We start from the raw sequence: 20,056 nt of genomic DNA on the forward strand, positions 1-20,056 counted from the left end.
AACAGAAAGCAATTTCCCATTGCTTGGGAAATTGCATTGCATGGACTGACTCTATCACCTATGGTAATACCAAAAACTTCACCCACCAACTGCTAGAAAAAGGCAGCATCTCCTTTTCTGAAATGTTTCTCACCTCTTTGCAACACTCACAGTGAAAACATACACAATACGCGATTCCCCATGCTCTCAACCCAATTTCTTATTTTAACTTTATCATTTATTTCAGTAAAGCATTTGGGGATTAACCTTCAACCAAAAAAAGCTAAATTCCTCACAGAACAGCTTGATTTGTAAAAACATGGCTGAAGTAATGTGTCATTCTTATGTGCAGGATAGTTGATGCACGTTCAATTCTGCTTCTGTCTTTTCTGTCCTTTCCCTGAATATTTACTAACTGCTTTGCCAAGGGGCTTTTCCTACTTTCATATACCACCACTCCCTCTCTCCCCAGTTACCAGAAGCATCCTGTACACAAATGTGGGTGTTTTCTCAAGCATTTGGTATTCTCAACAATCTTCCAGAAATAAACACAAGTATTAGTCAACACCTTGCACACATTTTCTGATGCTAGTCCTGGTTTAGTGATTTCAGGTAATGCTTTTCAAGCATTCCCTGCCCTGGATGCAGCACCTATTGGCACTGGCCAGCATGACAGCACTGTCTCATGGTACTCTAAAATCCATCATTCTACACAGTCACACCCTCACTTAATTCAGAGCAGTCTCAAGTGTACAACCAAGCCAAAAAAAAAAAAAAAATCTCAGCCACAGCCTTGCTTGCCCTCATGGGAGTGTGTTCAGACCTCGAACACCCGCTCTGCTGCTCTCTGGGAGCTTGTATATCCAGGCCTTTTACAGATCAACAAGAGTCCTCATAATGACCTGGGCTGATTTCTCCTTTACACAGCTCAGCTGCATCTATTACAATCCTGAGTATTCAAAAGAGGCCTTATCAGTCCTCCTCTTGGGAGAGCTGAAATGTGGAAAACAATTTGACCTTCAAAAATAATTCACTGGCATTTACCTAGAGGCGATCTGTCACAAACATTGAGTAACTCATTTCACAAGGCCTGCAACAGTCTCACCCTCAAATTCAATCATCTCTCTGGAGATTTTGTACAAAGGCAAAGGGATAGACTCATAAGACCACAACATTATCTCTAAAGCATGAGCCCTGATGATAAGGATCCTACTCACTGCTTCAGCAGGTGTTTCCTCAGCCCAAGTGGGAATCCTGCAGAAAGGAACATCCCTTCAAATGTATATTATACTATAACACATAAACTGTACCTGACAATAGCTGGCTTTGCCTTAAAAAGGAAATCCATGCACAATGTCCTTCAGCCAACAGCACTTCTAAGTTCCTCAATAGAAATTCCTTGTTTACATTCCTCCATAGCAATCTTTTTAGTAGAAGCCTCCCTCCTTCAGCCAGGAACATCAAGACAGCTCCCTTGCACCCTCATTAAGAATCGACACATCACTCAATGCTTTGCCTTCAGGACAGCGAGGTACATGAAAAATTAGCTAATAGTCAGTTTCCCTACACTTCCTGTTGTCCATTTTTTGCACTCCTCTACTAGTCAACCATTTTACTTGGAGACTCTGTCACACTTCAATGCTCCAAGTCATCTGGGAGTAAACTTCATTTCTTAGTCAGATGCTGCTTCCTCTATTCCTTATTTTCTAATCAGCATTACTAGATTGCAGAGACCAGTGGACCAATAGTTCAGTCTAAGTCTCCTCATTGTCCTCATATCCTGGCAGACAAAATAGTCCCTGTTGTTAGATCTCACTTGAGCTGCAGAATGTAACAACTTTCTGAGCTGGATGACTTAACATGACATCACATATAGATGGAAGCTGAAGAGAAAACAGTAAAGACCATTTGTAACTTTGGATTCTAATAGTTAACATGCATAGTGACTTTTAGCACTTCCAAAGGGCTTTTTGCCTTACCTTGCAGCTTTTTTAGGACAGCCACTTCCATCTTGAGAACTTGCTTGGGCTGCTGAGCTGATTCTACCTTCAAGGCCACGTTCTCACGAGTCAGCAAATCCATCGCCTCATAGATCTCCCCAAAGCCACCTCCACCGATCTTCTTCAGCTGGAAAAGTACAGAGGTTTGGTACAATGTACACAAGAGGGAACATCAAGCTGGCTCTCACGAAGCCAGCTCCTCGACTGCGTAGGGAGAACAAGCTCAGCTCCCAATCTGTGCTGTGCCTGAATCCCTTCACAGCTTGGCAAGAGTCCAGCTACCCACTTGACTGTGCTATGTATAAATTCTTTGCTCTAACAACAAAGAACAAGCCCAGCAAGCAGTGATGGGTGATACTTTTAAAAGCAAATGATAATGCCTATTGCCACCATGATGTTCTTGCCAAAATTCAAGGAAAGACCTTTCAAGGAGGTAGCAGAACCACTGTCCAGACCATGGTAGATTCAAACTGTCATTCCTCACCCCAACAAATACATCTCTACAGTAAAACATAACCATGGTAGTTGGAACTAATCTTTCAAGAAATAAGTTAAATGAAGTTTGTATCTCATGCAAAGGATTTTAAAACCAGAACAGAACATCCACTGGAATCTTTTACAAGATGCTTTTACCTGCTCTGGTAGTGAAGTTACTTCAATGTCACATTTCAAAGAACTGCCAACAGCATTACCTCAAAACAGCTGTGTACAAGCCATCAGCTCCATTCTTTCTCAGTCTCTTTTTCTCTTTAATTTGAAACCAAACCAAATTTTGCTTTTTGCGTCTCTGAGCAAAATTAAAGACTGTTTCATAATAGGAATCCACAACTTCAGCTGACATAATCTCAAAGCTGAAGATGTCTAAGTTGCAGCATATTTAATATGTACCTCCTAGAGATAAACTGTCTGCCTGTTCTAGAGTAGCCTCCCATTCAGAGAGCAAGTCAGGATCCTCTGCCTTTCCTGGAAGGTGATTCCTTGATCTTCCTTCTGCTGAGACTTGACAGCATATGTGCATATAGTTAAATATAATCATGTATAATACAGACTTCCTCATGTGTTGCAAGAGTCATGGTCTATGCCAGGAAAATAATTTTATATTTGTTTCTCTTAGATATATTTAAAGCCTTCTGTGCTGCCCAGGAGGAAATTCAGGTTTACAGCAGAGACAGATCAAGGCTCACTTGATCTGCTTAGCACTTGTTCATCGAACCAAGCTGCAGCCCTTCCCCTCAGCATTTTGTGTTCCCTCTGTTAACAACTGCTCTGGAAGTCCTGAGTGCTACTTCTTTCCAACAGTAGCGGTAACACTTAAGAGAGGAAAAGAAGTTTTGGTCAGACAGATAGTTAAACACGTGTCTTACACAATGTTTAATGAGGTTTAGATGATATTTTAGTGTCTTCTGTACCACCAAAGGCCTGTCCTGTGCATGTGTCCAGTTTGGTGAACAAAGGACACTGCCTACCAAGGGCAAGGTTTTTCCCTCCCAACAGTGAACCAAATAATTTATTTTTCTGGCTCCCAGATCAAGAGAAACAGTTCCATATGAAGAGGGAAGTACCTTCCATATTAACAGCTTGACAGCTAGCCTTGTCTCTGAAGCTATTACTTAATAACCCTTGCTGTCAAGTGTAACTTCTTGTCATTTTTCCTCATGACCTTCCATGGGGCTAAACAGGCATACTCACACAGCAAACAGCCAATAACTAGGTCACCACAGATTATTCATAAATTATTACAGTGCAGTCCTACTTCTGCTTCGAAATTCACACTAAGTGAGCTGGCTATTAAAAATCTTTCTTTCAAAACAGTACTACATTCAGCATTGCAACAACATGTCAGCTAATACCTCAGGATTCAGTACACAAGATCTTCTGTTGTCTGAAATGTTAATGAGAAAGGGACAGTAAAAGCTACAGAAGGCAAAAAGGTAAACTGGGATCAGGAGGGACTTCGAGGAAAAGTGAAAAACTCTCAGGCAGAAAATGGTTAAGATAACAATCAAAAGTCAACAGTGAAAAATACAACACAGTACAGCTGGGATGGATTAAAAATATAGGCTACCCAAACGTCTCACTGTGTAAATTAATTCAAGAAAGAGATCTGGGGAGAAATACTGCTGAGGCAGCACAGACACACATAATTATTCTTTTCCATTCATTGGCCCTAACAGGAACAGCTCTGATGGTCCAACACAGTTGTCAAAATACAGAGGTACTACAATACAAATGGAACAACGCAATGATATGACTAGGATAGGATCTGTAGGAAGGCCCAGCCATATATCATGCACAATATTGAACATCTCACTCTAGAAGCTCTCACTGAATTAGTTGTTGTTCAATTTAGGAGTAAAAGAATGATCAGGAGTCTGGAAAAACTAAGGACAGGCTAGAACTGTCACCCCAGAAAAAGCAAAGGAATGTATGCTCCAGAGAAGCAGGTTCAGGAAAAAAAGTACAATATTGAGACTGCACACCTGGCAGAATAGCCAAACTGGAGGACACATAAAGGTCTACTGAGAAACAAATGGGAGATCACATGAGATCAAGATCAAAGCTTCTGCTGAACCGAACACTGATTTAACATATACATTCCAGTCAATGGAGGGCTGTCAAAGCTGCCTTTGCTTCCTTGCATCCTTGCTCACACTCTTATGGAAATTATTCTCTGGCATATTTTTCCCAGCACTCCAGATGGTACCATCTATTCAACACCACCACTAGCACTGCCATACTTCTTGATTTTTCGGGAACATCCAGAGGCTATGAGCAGCCATTTCCTTTGCTTTGTAAGAGCAAGCTGTTGTAAGTCAAGGTCTTGGCTGAGGTCAAGGGCTTATGACACATCCATTGCCTCATTGTCTGGGTGCTCCGTGGGAGTTCACTGTCTAAGGTGAACTCAGGACAGCCTTCTATTGAATGCAAAGGAGAGAAGGGCACATACCACTCAAAAACCCCCAAACCAGTAATGCAACTGCAAACACAAAGTCCAGGAAGAAAATTAAACATCTAACTAGAATCATCTAAGTAGTAATCATGAGTCATCAGCCTATGTTAAGCCTCACTGCTCTGGGGATATTTTCTTCTGGTCCTGTTTCCTACCTTCAACAGCCCACTTACTGTTATGACTGGGATACAGGCTACCAATACCAGCAGGATTCATTCCACCTAATTGCACTAGCCCCTGCGTGAGCTGGGTGTCCAGGTGTCTATTCCAGGCTGTGGAATCAAGTGAATAGTTCATCTGATCAAACAGGTAGGTATTTGGACTTGGACACACACAATCAGGAGTTACACAGGATACAGATGGCTCCCTTTGAAGTCTGCTTTAAATATTCTGAAATACTTCGGATTTATCCTGAAAAAGACTCTTGTAGCACACTCTTTCAGAGCCTACTAAAAAAAAGCCCAAAACAACAGCAACACACAGCCTTCCCACTAAGCAAAAATCAGTACTTTCAGACACGGTTCAAAAAACCAAGGCAACACACAACCCCAGCCAAAAATAGGCTTGAATACAAATTTAATCTTTTATTACAGAAGCATATATGACACAACTGCTCTAAACAAAGTCTGCCTTCCAAGGTTATTTTATAAAAAATAGACCTTCCCAGGATAACATTTCAGGATCAAGGCAGGAATGGTTTGGTGTCAGGATTAGTGGCAATGTAAAGGGATGAGCGCTTTAAATCCAGGGCAAAGGACCAAACAAAAAGCCAGAAACCTTAATTGAACTCAGCCAGGGTCAAGACTGTCATCCACAGGTTTCAAAGAATTGACAAGGTCAAACAGTAACCACTGTGGTTGTCTTCTAGTAGCACTTGTATAGCCAAGCCTGCAACTCCTGCAGCCCAGCTCAATGGGCTACTTGTTCCAGAAATGGTCAGTGGGCCTCAACTGACTTAACAGCTGAGGAAAAGTTGACCTTTGTTCACCAAACTCTCCAAAGTCCACCCCACTTGCTTAAGAGGTCTTTATCTGATTTCAAGGGAGATGAACTCATGAAAAACAGGCATAAACTGAGAAGCCAGTAATGAACTCAGCCAGCCATATTCTAAATCATCTGAAGACCTGTCAAAGCCCACTTAAAGCAATTCAGAGTGAGACCAAAATAGGTCCAAAGTCTGACAAAGAACCTTGCTTGTCCCACGTTCCCTCTTGTAATCATAAATGGCCTTTCTAAACAAAACAAGATAAAGAATTCCTGAAAGTTTTGGGGGGCTTCCAGCAAGGTTTCCAAAATAAACAGGAGAACTTCAGATCAAGAAGCTTAGAAACCTGAAAGAAAGCAAAACATAGATTGCACCTAGCAAAAGAACACACACATGTACACAAGTCATCACTTGCGTTGAAAGCTCAGTGTAGGAGCTGCCAACTCCGTCTTGCTAATAAGTGTCAGTTGTGAATCCCCAGTAAAAGGCATTTATGTGAAATAAAGAGATACATCAAAATTCAGCTTTAACATCCATACCTAGTTCAAAGCAAATACAAGTTACATTTGACTTTGTTCCCTCCCCTGAACAAAGCTGTTCACAGCATTCAGAGCACACGTGGATCAAGACCCTCTGGGGACTCAGTAAAAGTCATGTGGTTCCAGTACTGTCTAAATTTCATCTAGTCAAAGCATCAAAAATATCTGCAAGTAAAGAATGATGACTAAAAAGAATACTTCTAAATCTACAAGTTTTGATAAAAACCATAAGCACACCCTGTCCATGTAATTTTTTTTCATAAATAAGAACAAAAATATTACTCCTGTCAGACAGCCAAACTTTCCTGACTTCAAGTGACAGGAAAATGAACTACCAACAGGCTAACTGCAGAGAACTACCATCTTCATTTGTCAAAGCTTTGTCAGCCAGCAGAAAGGAGGAAAGGAATTCAAGGAATACATTACACCAATCTAAAATTAGAAATTGGCTCAATAATGGAAGTATGCCAGCACTAAGAGCTACAAGGTTCAAGCAGATGCCCAGCCAGAGACAGTCAGAGACACTGGGAGGACAAATTACATAAAAGACCTTCTGGCAGTTGCACCCCAGCATCACATAAATATGCCACACACCTGCTTGAGCAGGATCCATCACCTACAGCAAAGGTTGGACCATACAGCTGGCACATTCTGGGTTAGATTCAGAAAAGATTTGTGACAAAAGGAAAAAATGTTACCTTTGATATTACAGCTGTATGCTCACTTTAAGGTACAGTCCCTTTTTCCTCAGTCACTTGATTCTATGCTGGCCATTTCCTTGGGGCACCAGCAGTATTTTCATAGCTTTTCCAGATTATTCCAAACTCCCCACAGCTCATGGTTCTGACTGGTCCCACACTAGCTTAAAGCAAGGGGAAGGCACAGAAGGCCTGCCCAAAAGGAAAGGGTCTGCACCTCACACATTTTTTTTTGGGGTGGGGGGAGTAACTGTTCAATGAAGGTTCACAATGCACAAGTCAGCTAGCACATGGTCAAGTCCCAGCTCTACTCAGATAAGGAAAAAAGGATTTCTCATTGCTATTTACAGCCTTCAGCAAGTCATGTCATTTCTCAGAGCCTTCAAGTGGGGCAATGACTTCACTGCAGTATTTAAGGCTACTGTGAGACATTATAAAACAGAAAAGATTATTCCTCTAATTAGAGGTAGTTGCTGTTGACAATACAACTGCACATTTCTGTCTTTTTTAAGTCAGAGTTAGTGGGTAGAGCTTCTAGTGGGCTCCAGCCACAGACTCATGCAACAATGAAGCACTGAATCTCACTTTTAGTGCCTCTACCAACTTTAAAATTGGTTTGAAATGTTCCCTGTGAGCATCACTGAGCATATTTTAGACTTTATTTGGAGCTTTTGGTGCTTGTAAGAGTTCTCCTGTTGCCAAGAACAAAGTTACTTTGTTTAGACTTTGTTATAAAAATACTCCCATCATTTACAGAAGTTTTAGCACTCCTGTCTAGGAAGGAGAAACTCCAAGATTAACTAATAGGGAATGGTACAAGCTGAAGTTAGCCAAGTAAAGGAGAACAGAGAACCCCAGAATCTCAGAACTGTTTGGTCTGGAAGAGACCTGTAGAGATCACCTAGTCCAACCCCTCTGCCACGACAGGGTCACCTAGAGCTGGTGACACAAGAACCCATCCAGGTGGGTTTGGAATGTCTCCAGAGAGGGAGACTCCACAACCTCCCTGGGCAGCCTGTTCCAGTCCTCTGCCACCCTCAGTGTAAACGAGTTATTCCTCATGTTAAGGAAGAATTAGTATTAGCAATCATGCACCTGAAACAAAGGCATCAGGAAAGTGCTGAAATTCAGCTTGGCAAAGAACACGCACCAATCTGACCATATTTCAGGCTCTGGGGAAATCTCCTTTTCTGCAGGGAAAGACAGATAAAAGCTGCAAACATTATTTTCTGAGACACTGGTAAGCACAGGGCATGTTTCATGTCCTATATGTCAGTTAACCTGGCCATGGATCATCCCTCCAAAACAAGTAGATGTGCTCCAGTCCAGAGCTGCAGGAGCACAGCAAAGCTTTCCTTCAGCCGTGACAGAAAGCTTTGGGAGGGGCAAAGGGGTTGTCTCCATTTTGGTGTCTAATCACAGAGAAAACTGAGCTTCTCCATCTGCTCTCAAGAAGCAAGGAGAATGAAGAACAGTTTGAATTGCTTAAATATAAATAGGCTGTTCAGCAATAGGCCCTACAGAAAAGTGAAGGCTGCAGAGAAAGCTGGAACAAAGTGAAGAGAGACAGGCAATGGGGAGCAACAAGAACAGGGCTGGGTCTAACGAAAAGATAATGTTTTGCCTGAAGTGGGCTTTTGAAAAATAACCTGTCTAAAGCCTGGAACTGAAGTGAATTCAAGTCCTAAGCTTCTTTAGTCCTCTGCTCTCCACACTTCACTGCAAAACTCACAGGGCCACTGAACCACAGCTAGTCAGCATAAAGAACAAATCAGTGCTACTACTGCAAATCACTTGTAGTTCAAACTAGTGAGGCTTCTGCTGGGAGTTTAATGATTCAAAGAGTGCTGGTAATCCCACTTAAAAATTGAGACAATGGTATACATGGGATTTAAATGTTTTTTCAGCATTTTAAAAGCAAAGCCTGTCCAGTTTACACAATGTATAAGACAAGAACTAAAACACTTAACATATGATGATACAATTTTAAGAAGTATCCCAATAAATTTACACAGAAGTTGAACCAGCTAGTTCATCATGGACTTTGACTCTCGAAGTAGCTGACATTCCAATCCAAAACATTTGGTTCTACATTCTTTTATTGTAATTCAATTTATTTATAGTCATGTCTGTAGTACTCTTTGCCACAGTAATTTGAAATCTAAGTTTCCCACTAAAAAAATTACTCACTCTGCTGCAACAGTTCAATCCTACCTAAAAATCCTTGGCAGATTTAGCCTTCTGAAAATACCACTCTAAAACTCTTCTTCCTGCAGTATCTTGCTAAGATGTCAAACCCTACCACTCCACTGTTGCTTGCCAGAGGCCAGGATTAAGTAGTGAAGTTGCTGTAGTATTGCAGGAGGAGGAGGAGGAGGAGCCATTAGAGCCACTGCTACTCACCACTTTCCAGCGATCTTTGACCACGTAGTTGGTCGGGAGAATGTCGACCTGTTCCCCTCCACCGCTCATGTTTGGTTCGTCCTTGATGACTGCTGCTAGGCACTGCATTTGCCAGCCAGAGAGTATTTCAGTAGCTCCCAGTTTAAATGAGCCATTTATCTGGGGGGGAAAAAAAGGGGCAGGGGGAATGAATGACAAAATTATTACAGGTTGCACTGTAGGTATGTGCTGCATTTCCATAGGTCTTGCTTATGAATAAATCATAACCAGCTTCTTAGGAAAGAGGGAAAAACCCACCCTGCACACACCTGAGCTCACTCCATGCATAACCTGACAGACACAACCCTGCTCCAAGTCAGCAGCACAAACTAAAGGGCGATAATCACCAGCTATTCCATGCAGGAGTCCAGGGCTCTTGGGCTTGACAAAGCAATGAGAAGCCAACACCAAAATGTTGTAAGGGTTCTTACTGTTACCAGGCAAAGAAGTCTTGCTTTAGCAGAGCAGCTGCTACCTCAGCAGTTTTTATGGCTTGCATTGGATGACATCCAACATAAATCAGAAAGGTTTGCCAGGTATTGCATTCAGTAAGCCTAAAAAGTCTAAATAGGGTAGAAGGACTATACAGGGCCAGGGTTACACACACATCACCGTAATGAACAGCCAAGTAGAGTAGATGGGGAATGTTAGAAAAGGTTTCAGCCAGGTATAAGTTAGTCCTCCTCATACCCTACACACAGTGCTAAAGATGATCAGATTAAAATATGGAATGATAACTTGTGCCTGTGGTGTTCATCTTGACCCTTTTTCCTGCTTTCATGTGGAGCTCCAGATAGCCTATGTGGATATTAATTTTAAAGGTTTTTTGTTATAAATCTTCTCCAAAAATTACTTTCAGAAACACATTAACTTTGCTTTCCTAGAAGAAAATGAATGAAACAGGCCTAATAAAAGATCTTGCTCAGATATTTTACTGGCTTTAGAAGTAGGCTGGATCTTTTACTAAGCATGGATCTTGGCAATTCTATTGTCATTCCCCAAAAATATGAATATTTTCCTTTCTAAAAATGAGTGTTACAGTAGCACTCTGGTTCCAGACTTAGATTAACAACACAAATACCAAATTTTTAAAAAATACTAGAGCTGATCACTCAGCCATCACATTTCTTCAGGTCAAAAAAAAAAGGGAAAAAAGTTACCAGTTAATTATAAGCTCAAGTAGAGAAAAAAACTCATTCCCTAGCTGTAAAAGGACTGAGAGACAAGGCTATGAAGTGGCCAGCATGTAGTGTGCACAAGGAAGCAGCAGACAGAAGTATGTCAAAAGTGCAAGACAAAGGATGATCAAACAAAACATGAACAAAAGATCTCAAAGAGATCTTATAAAAATCTTCACAAAAGAAGATTTCATTCCAGATATAGAAGGTAACTACATTAAAAAAAAAGAGCAGCAGACTAACTCAGCAAGAGGGCTGCTGAAAAATGTTCAATCCAACATCTGCCAAAGGACAATCAAAATAATAGAAGAGAAATAAGAAAAAACTGGGTATTAAAGAGATTCAGAAGAAAGGTGCTGCAAAATGTTCTGAATTCTCACTGAAAGAGTCCTGCATCTTTATGGGGTAGCTGTGCTTTCAATCATCAGGTACTGAAGTAAGAAATTGGAAAGAGAAAGTACCTGCTGTGTTTGGGAGCACAACACTTGTGCTGCTTCTTCTAATGAGCAAGTGGAATGCCATTCCCAAGTTCCTTTATGCTCACCAGAACACCTGAACTGGCCATCCCTAAGCTACCAGTGAGCACTGAGCACACAACCTCCCTGCACATCATCTCAGGAGGCACAGGACAGAGAACCCCTGCAAGAATCTCCTTTAATGTTGGTTTTTCTTCCAGTATTTAAAGAAAAGTTAGTTAATTATAGACTGCCCCAAACTTTTAACATTACAAACATTGACACAGAAATAAGTATCCCCTCCCTGCTGTTGAAGGTCTCTTCACATCACTTTAGCAATGCACGTGCATAGTAAGATTTCAGTCTGGTGACTGCACTAGAAAGTAATCCTAAAGAATAATTTCAGAGGAGAGACTGAGCATGAGAGTCCACAAGCTCTCAAAGCCAGGCAAGGTAATCGATTTCCCTGGTGCAGTATTCCACTTTCCTTTATCAAAATTTTAATACATGTGCACAAAGATGTCATGTCTGTTATTTAAAGGAATCTGGCTTTGAAATGGAATAAAATCCTCCTGGGCAATACCATGAAAAGCAGCCATTTGGCAATATGGAATTACAGAACTAAGTTTACAGATATGCTGTGGTATCGCTAGAATAATGCAGCCAAAGCAAATGACAATTTAATTGTAGTCTGAAACAAATTCCGAGCTGTTTTAGATCACAGTAGCAACACAAATCCAAACTTTATTCCTGAGGTAGTGCAAATACTGCAGAAACATTCTCAGGCCTACAGGTCAAGCATTACCTATACCCATAGCAAGACATAATACATTAACCTAAAAACCCAGGAGGATCACAAAGGGCAAAAGAAGGAATGTAGGTACCTTTGTGCAGAAACCATCAGCACAGAAGAGGCAAGAGATGGTCAGGCAGGAGAGTGGTAAGGCAGTACCTCTCCTCTGCAGTTCACAGCAGAGACCATCATTTCTGCATGTTAAATGTTACTCAACAATCTTAAACCCAGACACTGCACCACTCTCCTTACCTTTAAAATGTATCGACCACTGAATATATAGAGACATAATTTAAAGTACAGTGACTGTGAAAACAAGAACTTTCAATTTGTCTTTTCCTGTAGGAAATGGACAGGATATCAAGAAACTCTTGTACCCTTGTCCTATGAAGCCATGCAAGGGAACTGAGTAAGCCTAAGGTATCCTAAAGCTGCCTTCCTAGAAGAAGCAAGTGAAGCACAAAGGAAAGGAGCTGAGAAATAAACAGTGACAACAGTAGGACCAAATTCCATCTCTTGGCCAGCCTCAGCATGAAGAAGTGTGAAATCAGCTCTTCCATGCTGTTATCTCCTTCAGCCAACTATATAAACTTTACAAACATATAAACTTTATAGCTTTATACATTTAGTCTTGGAATTTATAATAAAAGAAATGCACAAAACCCCATGTTCACTGAAAGTGGCAAGAGCAGTTTGAGGAGTCATTTTATATGCCTTTCCAGCTTTTATTCTCTATTCTAGATACCTATTCCTGGCCAGCTTAGGTCAGGACACTGGCCTAGATGGACCTGTAGTATGACTCAGTATGGCCTGACTTGTGTTTTGGTGAGGTACTTTCAGCAGAAGGAGTGTATATATATGTCTTATTTAGCTCTTCAAGGTGGTCAGACAGCAAAAAATAAAGAATCGATGGAAAAAGTCTCATATACACAGCCCAACCTATCTTACAAGGTTCTCTTTCATGCAAGAAAAATTTTAAGCAGCTTTGTTGGAAAAAATATTTTCTCATTTTACAGGATTATAGCATTCTTAAAATTAAACTTATAAATACCAAGTACACCCTGTGGGAATTCCTAATGAATATATGAGATCTTTCCTATGTTGGCTTGCTTCAGTCCCAGTAACCACGATTGAAGTGCTCAAAACACAAGCCACACTCACACAAACATCAAGCTCAAAACTCATCAGACATGAGGTGGCTGTTAAACAGCAGAACAAAGCTATGGAATTCTATCTCTCACCATCTTACTAAGGGTCTTAATCTTACTGTGGAGGAATTGCCATATCCAACTTCATTTCAGGACACATCCTTACCTCTGGAAGTCTACAAATTATAACAATTTAGACTGGAGTAATTCATGACCCTCTTGATCAAATTCCCCACCATGAACCACCTCAGGAGCATGATCCACCTTAAGAGCAGATCCCAGAGGTGTTATAGAATATTGATATAAACTACAGCTTTTTCTGGGTGAGGCAAAGTTGGCTAACTGCAAAACCAAAAGAAGTAGCCCAATAAACTGCAGTCTAGAAATCAGATCAATCTCCCTGTCCAATACCTGCATGGGAGGAACAACTGAAAAATAGTTGTAAATAGAATTTAAGCATAATTTAGCTGTTACAAACATGAACATGAATGAAACAGGGTGAAGAATAAGATAAAGATATAATGAGTAGGACTGAGAGTGTTTAGAAATAAGAAAACAAAAAACCAGCAGTTTCCAAGTGCCACTGCTCAGCAGCATTAGGGCTCAGTCAATGGCAGCAGTAGCTGCATTTACTCAGTGTCCCGCACTGTTTTTCCAACATCATCTCCTTCCAATACAACACCAACTATAAAAATGAAATCACTCACATTGAAACAAACAAAAACCTTTACATCTTTGTACCATGCATGAGCATCCTGTTATCAGGGTAGGATGTGTATAACAGTACAGGAAAAGAAGCTGATTAAAAAATAAATGCAGTGCACTGGACTAACAGCCCCTCAGCCCTGGAATATACCATACTACCTGCTGAACTTGAAACAGCAATGAAAAACAAGCCATACACTGTTAGGGTAAGTCTGACAGCAGGAGCTCGTAAGGTTCTGAATTATTCCTTAAAGACACATCTTCCTTCATTGCCTGCCCCTGCTGCAGCAAACCCTGCTTAGAGAGCAGGCTCAACTCCTATCAGCTGCAGCCTAAAGTCTCCTCTGTGACATATTCTTTGCATAGGCAGGGAATGGCATCAGCCTTAGGAGTTCTGGTTTGCTGCTCACAGCATTTCACTTCTGTAAATATCAAAACATCTAAAGGTGAGGGTGCAAGATGCTGGGACTGTTTTCCATCTTTGAATGGTTTATGACCATTAAGGAGTGACTGGGAAAAACAAACAAAAAAAGCTGCAGTCAAGACAGACTGCAATCAATCAAGGTCCACATTCTCTGCTAACATGAGGCTGCACTGAGCAGAACATACATATTTAAACATGATAACAGGTGCACCTTGACAGCATTATTATGGCTACCCAGTTGTATAGCCAACTGAATTATCACTGCCTGCACAATCAAAGTAAAAGCATAGGACTAGAGGAAATCAAATAAAACCCTCAAACAAACAATACCACACTGTCAGAGACTGCATTCACACACACTACAGAGAAGTCAGACACACCAGTAATTTCTGTGCCAAACCCACCTATCTGCAGGGAGAATCAGCACAGGTAATTATGACAACAAATCATTAGGAACACACACCAGATAAGCACGCCTACACTGCCAGGGGTTTATGTGATCCTAATCCTCCCCAAACACATTTCAGCAGTAAAAGCAAAACAATGGGGAGCAGGAGAATTTGAAAGGGAAGTCTGTTATCTTCCAGCAATCTCCTTGACAGAGTTGCTCCAAATTTGAAACAAGCAGAACATTAAATCCAACTCCAGGAAATCCCTCTGATATCATAACCAGCTCAACCTACACTAATTTAACAGGCAAACATTATGGTCTGCTTACAATGAACATTTAAATGCAGCTTAAGTATCTGTACCTGCAAAATCAATATAAATCACTACTGAAAAGCTTGAGTAGTCTGCTGGCAGCCAAAACAAATATATCTGAATAAAAGCAAGAACTAAACAGAGGTTGTACTTATGATACCAGACTCAACCTACACCTGACACACAGGGGTATGTTGTCATCATCTGATCCTGGACCAGACAGTGACCAGATCCTCAGGTAATGCAAAATGTCCCATCAGGCACCTCCTCTCCCTCCTCTGCTTTTGTGCAGAGCTGGTTATTCATCTTCCATCAAATGTGACCATTCCAAGTCAGTTTTCAGAGTGGTCAACAGTACCTTCCTTGAGTCCTTATTCTTGGAGAACAGGATTTTATCTTGAAAAAAACAGTCAGGCACACAGCAAACTGATAACATCTGTTGCTCAATGGTCTTGTTAAAACCTACTACATCAGGTTATTAAAGGACCCACAGCCTGAGATCAATCATTTTAAATCTCCATTCCAGAGAAAGCTGTGTTCATCTTACCCATTCAAAAATTTTTATGATAGATGCAATCACCATAACCATCAAGTATTAAAAAAACATGTCAGAAAGTTATTTAGAAGTTAGGGACATAACAGTACGTTCCTGGTGAGAGATTCTGTAATTTGATTCCAATTTTGGAAGACAGGGTATTTTGCTAGGAAAATTCATGTATTTATAGATTTGCCATGTAGACTTCATATTACCAAGCACTTTCATAATAAAAATTAGCATAAACAGGACAAATGCCACTTGCTACACTGATGTCATATCAGACTAAATGAGACTGAATGGGACAAATTTTTTTCAGTCTCCAAGCCCAATGCTGATCACAACAGATATTCTATTTCTTATTACACAGAAGAGGTTTCCTGGGACTGACAAAAACATGACAAATCATGCCAACTGTTAGTCACTTAAATAGTCCCTCTACAGCCCTTCTGTAAACATTTCCCCATTTTTGTAGGGAACTCTTCCCCCTAGTTAGACAGGGGAGCAGGTTCATCCTTCCTCTGTGGCCTGCAAAGCTACAGTTTCATTCTCTGATCTTCTGTCTCATCCTTTTTTAGTTTGCAGACAGCTGGTTAAGGAAACTTTCCTGTCTGACCATTCAGGAGCCACTCTGGGAGGCACACTGGCAGTACTGGATTGTCGTGACCTTACAGGCTATGTTCCTCTCGTGCTCTAGATGCCCCTTGCATGTACCTCTTGGTAAATGGGAATATTTGGTCTGGGGTCTTCTGTTTTACTTGGATTCCACAGAATCTCTGGATGATCCAGCCAGCCAGCCCTACATCTCCCCATGCCCTTTGATTGGCAAAGGGATGGCAACAGTTCATGGCCCCTTGCCTGGGCCTCCAGACATTTCCTGCCATCCAGGGCAAAACCTGCAGCTCCCACTGCAGCTGCACACCCAGCTACCTGCACCAGGTGTGTTTCTCAACAGTTCTTCCTTTCTCCTGATTAAGCACACCTGCTAATGTAATAAAAGAAGAAGACAACAATTTTGAGGCATTGAACCACTGTCCTTCTACAACATTATTACAAATATCAAACTTAACAGACTTAAAACCAACAAGATTACTACAGGGTAGAGTCCAAGGTTATAGATTCCTGTGCTCAAATACTTAAGTGATTCCCAAAACAAAACCACGAAGGATTCTCAGAAGCCAGTCATGTATCAACTGACTACATTGCTGATACAAGTATCATCACTACTTGTTTAGTGTGAGAATGGCACATTCCATTTTCCTTACCTAAATCTTTAACAGCAAACTAGGAACACAATAGAACAGTACATGGACTTTCCCACAGAGGTTCTAATTTGGATTTCCTAAAGAATGCCTTAATTAACACATCACCTCCAGGCTGTCTATAATGTACCTGCGTTTCAGGTAGAGTGGATGGATACCACTGAGCACACTTACTGTGCTCTTCAAACTCTCTGTGCATATAGAAAACATACTGGATTAAGTGTTCACATCCATCCAGTAAGCTGGACTCCACTGGAATTTAAGTTCCTGTTAGCTAAACACATCCCAAAGAGTTTGTAATTCTCTGGAGCCATCCATACCTTTTGTATTTCGTTAGCTATTGCCTCTGTTCCCCCTGGGGCTTCATCACAAAACCATCCAGCCAGAGTGATTAAATATTTCTTTATCAGAACTGGTTTTACCTCAATTGTTCCTATTCCATCACCATTTTGGGTTGCTTCCCACTTTTCCTGTTGCCTCTTTTCTTCTCTTGAGCAGTCTTTCTTTTACATAGTCCAGGTATCTATCAAATTTGGCCTTTGCCTCTGGTCACCACCACAACAGCCCCTGTCCCAGAGGCTGCCCGGCCACAGCTTTTATAGCTGCACTGGGGAGGGTAATTCCTACAGATTCCTGTAGTGCCTCTCATGTGGGCTGGGAATGCATCACAGCAATTTCTGCAGGTAACTGTACTGATTCTACCAAATTGTATATTTTGTCTCTACTACACACTCTCTTCCCTGCTGATCTGAAAAATCCCCATTCTTTCCCTAAGACTCTTGCTGCATGACCCAACCCAAAAGCACGCTGAGAATCCACACAGATGTCAATTCATTTTCCTTTGAAAATTGTTGGCACAGCAATGCTGTAACAGCTCAAGCTGGTGCCTCTGAGGAAGAGCCACCAACAAAGGAATCCCTGGGATACTGCACCCTCAGTCTGTGCACTGCTTCCAGTGGTGATATTTAGTCTATGCAAGAACATCCTAGAAAAATATACAAAAATTCTTGTACATGGAAGCGAGGTCTGTTTAATTTCTTTCTGCACTGCTGTATGAGTCAGTTTCCAAGGAACAAGGGTTTTACCAAGATTATGGAGAGCTCTACAAACTAGGCATGAATGCCTCTATAAAAGCCATTTCCACATGCCAAGAATGCCATCTAGTTCACAACTGACAGTACCTGCCTGCACTCTTCCAGAACATGTAAACAACTGCTTCCCATCCAGGAGTTTTCCTGTCTGCAGAGTTAAGCAGCTCCACGACTGAGGCATGTGCCCTCTCCTTCTGCTACCAGATTTTACACCAGCTTGTTGTGTCAGAAAAAAAACCTAAAACCCAACTAAACCCCCAATACAAACAATCAAAAACCACATCAGTAAAACCCCCAACAAAACTTTAAAATGTGTTCTTCTAGACAGATTCATTGTCATAAACCATATTTATACTTTGATCCTTAATTTTCCAGTGCTATGCCAAATAACTGGATTCTGAGAATTTCCTATTACGGAACTAGTATGGTCATAACTTGTTTCTATAAAAAAGCATCATGAACCTAATGCCATATTTTAATGTAAAAATTATTTTCTATTCATAGCTGTAGTAAAGTACTGAAAAAGTAAATTTTGTATGTGACTTGGTCAATGCTCATAGCAATTTTTCAAACCTATCTCAATGTGCAATGAGTAATTGTGCATTCTGTGCTCAGCTTGCCAGAGTAAGCTGGCTCTTGGTGGATGTTTCTAATAATAAATACTCCACAGACAGAACAATTACTGGTCCAAGTCCAGCCTAGAATGTTTGGAAGGGGAAAAATGTATATAATCTCATCTCAATCAGAAACATGGGCAGCAAGGTTAAAGAAAATACATTTTGCAAAAGAAGCAACAAGAACACCAGAAATACCAGCTCCTGAGCTGCCACCAGACTTGAAAAAACGCTGCAGGACCTATGCAACCAGATAGCTCTGAAGCCTCGAAACCAAATAGCTCCTGCCATTTCCCTCAGATAACTGTCACAAGAGTGACAAACTACTTGAATACCTGCCCTTTGCATTCCCACCTTCTACATTTTCATTTTTGTCCTGTTGGCTCAATGGAAAAAAAAGCCCCATAAGCCTCATCTCTGCTTGAGAACCAACCACTCCTTATTTCTTCATAGAAATGCGGAACAGCAGAAAGCAAAAAGTGTATCTTCAACAAAATGCTTCTTAATACAACCAAACTCAGGCTTAGACATCTATGAATAAACCATACAGGTCATGCATACAGAGCAGAGCACTGCTACAGAGAGAAGCACAAAAAAAGGAAGGCAATTCTGTCCTTTCCTACTGGTGTGAGACAGTAGAGTCCAGTAATCCATGCCTCATGGTTACTAAAAATCCTGGATAAAAAAAAAAAGGCTGAAAGGTGCCTTCCACCCGAAAACTCTATAAATGCTTGGAACTTAGTCCAAACAAAGCCCAAAAAGCAAGGGAATGTAGTGGAGAAGTACCTCCCTATTATGAAAATCTAAGAAACTGAAGGACTCTGACATTCTAGCTCACCTTCTGCTAGAAGCTGAAGCCTGACAAGTGCAAATTAGTTTTTCATGGGCGTCTTCCTTAAGAACAGGATCTGGAACAAGAAAGATGGTAGATTCTCTTTTCAGACCAGTTGGGCACTTCTAAAAAGGCATGCTTTAGCTACTGCCAATTTTACTAAAAGCAAAGACATAAAAAATACTCCAAAACCCAACACCCACCCAAAAATCACATTTTGGGTGCTTAGATGCCAGTGAATGAAAGGTGACAATTAATGGGAGCACTGTTACACCATATTATCTACATTACCCCATAAATCCTACAGAACCCTATGCTGGACTAACAGATCCAGGTTACTAATTAGCCAATCTAAAAATCTGCCTGAAATGAAGAGAAACAGTTCCCCTCTCTCTCCTTCCCAGCTCTGAACTCGTGTATGTAGGATTCTACCATGGGCCAGTGGGCCACCACAGGTTCAGTGACCTGTACTAGCAGAAAAACTATTCCTCTTCCTAACAAATAAGGGCATTTCCTTGGTTTAGAGCTTCCTGAATTGGTTCACTGTAGGGTCAGTCAAATGCAAGTGGCAGCACAATGGAGGAGCAGTACCTCAGATCCATTTCAGCTTCAGTCAAGCTGTGCTCTGTGTTTGTCTCCACAGCAGGAAGCTCTTGGCCTTCTGTGAGATCACAGGATTTAGCCCCTTCTGCTTAAAAACACTGGAGTAACTCTGCCTGAGGCA

General features: G+C 41.1%; 1 protein-coding gene across 2 annotated transcripts in view; it reads right to left on the reverse strand.

Annotated features, from left to right (window-relative positions):
- The window catches only part of TTBK1 (tau tubulin kinase 1), a 106,079-nt gene that overhangs the window by 80,142 nt on the left and 5,881 nt on the right, over positions 1–20,056 (reverse strand). Inside the window, exons 2-4 of one of the 2 annotated variants that reach the window (XM_033513236.1) lie at positions 19,339–19,408; positions 9,555–9,713; positions 1,959–2,106 (exon numbers count right to left, since the gene is read on the reverse strand). In XM_033513236.1, coding sequence (XP_033369127.1) covers positions 1,959–2,106; positions 9,555–9,662 — 256 coding nt within the window. In that variant the 5' untranslated portion in view covers positions 9,663–9,713; positions 19,339–19,408. The remainder of the gene's footprint in view (positions 1–1,958; positions 2,107–9,554; positions 9,714–19,338; positions 19,409–20,056) is intronic. The other variant, XM_033513237.1, reaches the window with a different exon arrangement.

The sequence above is a fragment of the Parus major genome, chromosome 3 (assembly GCF_001522545.3).
Source record: "Parus major isolate Abel chromosome 3, Parus_major1.1, whole genome shotgun sequence".
Lineage (NCBI taxonomy): Eukaryota > Metazoa > Chordata > Aves > Passeriformes > Paridae > Parus > Parus major.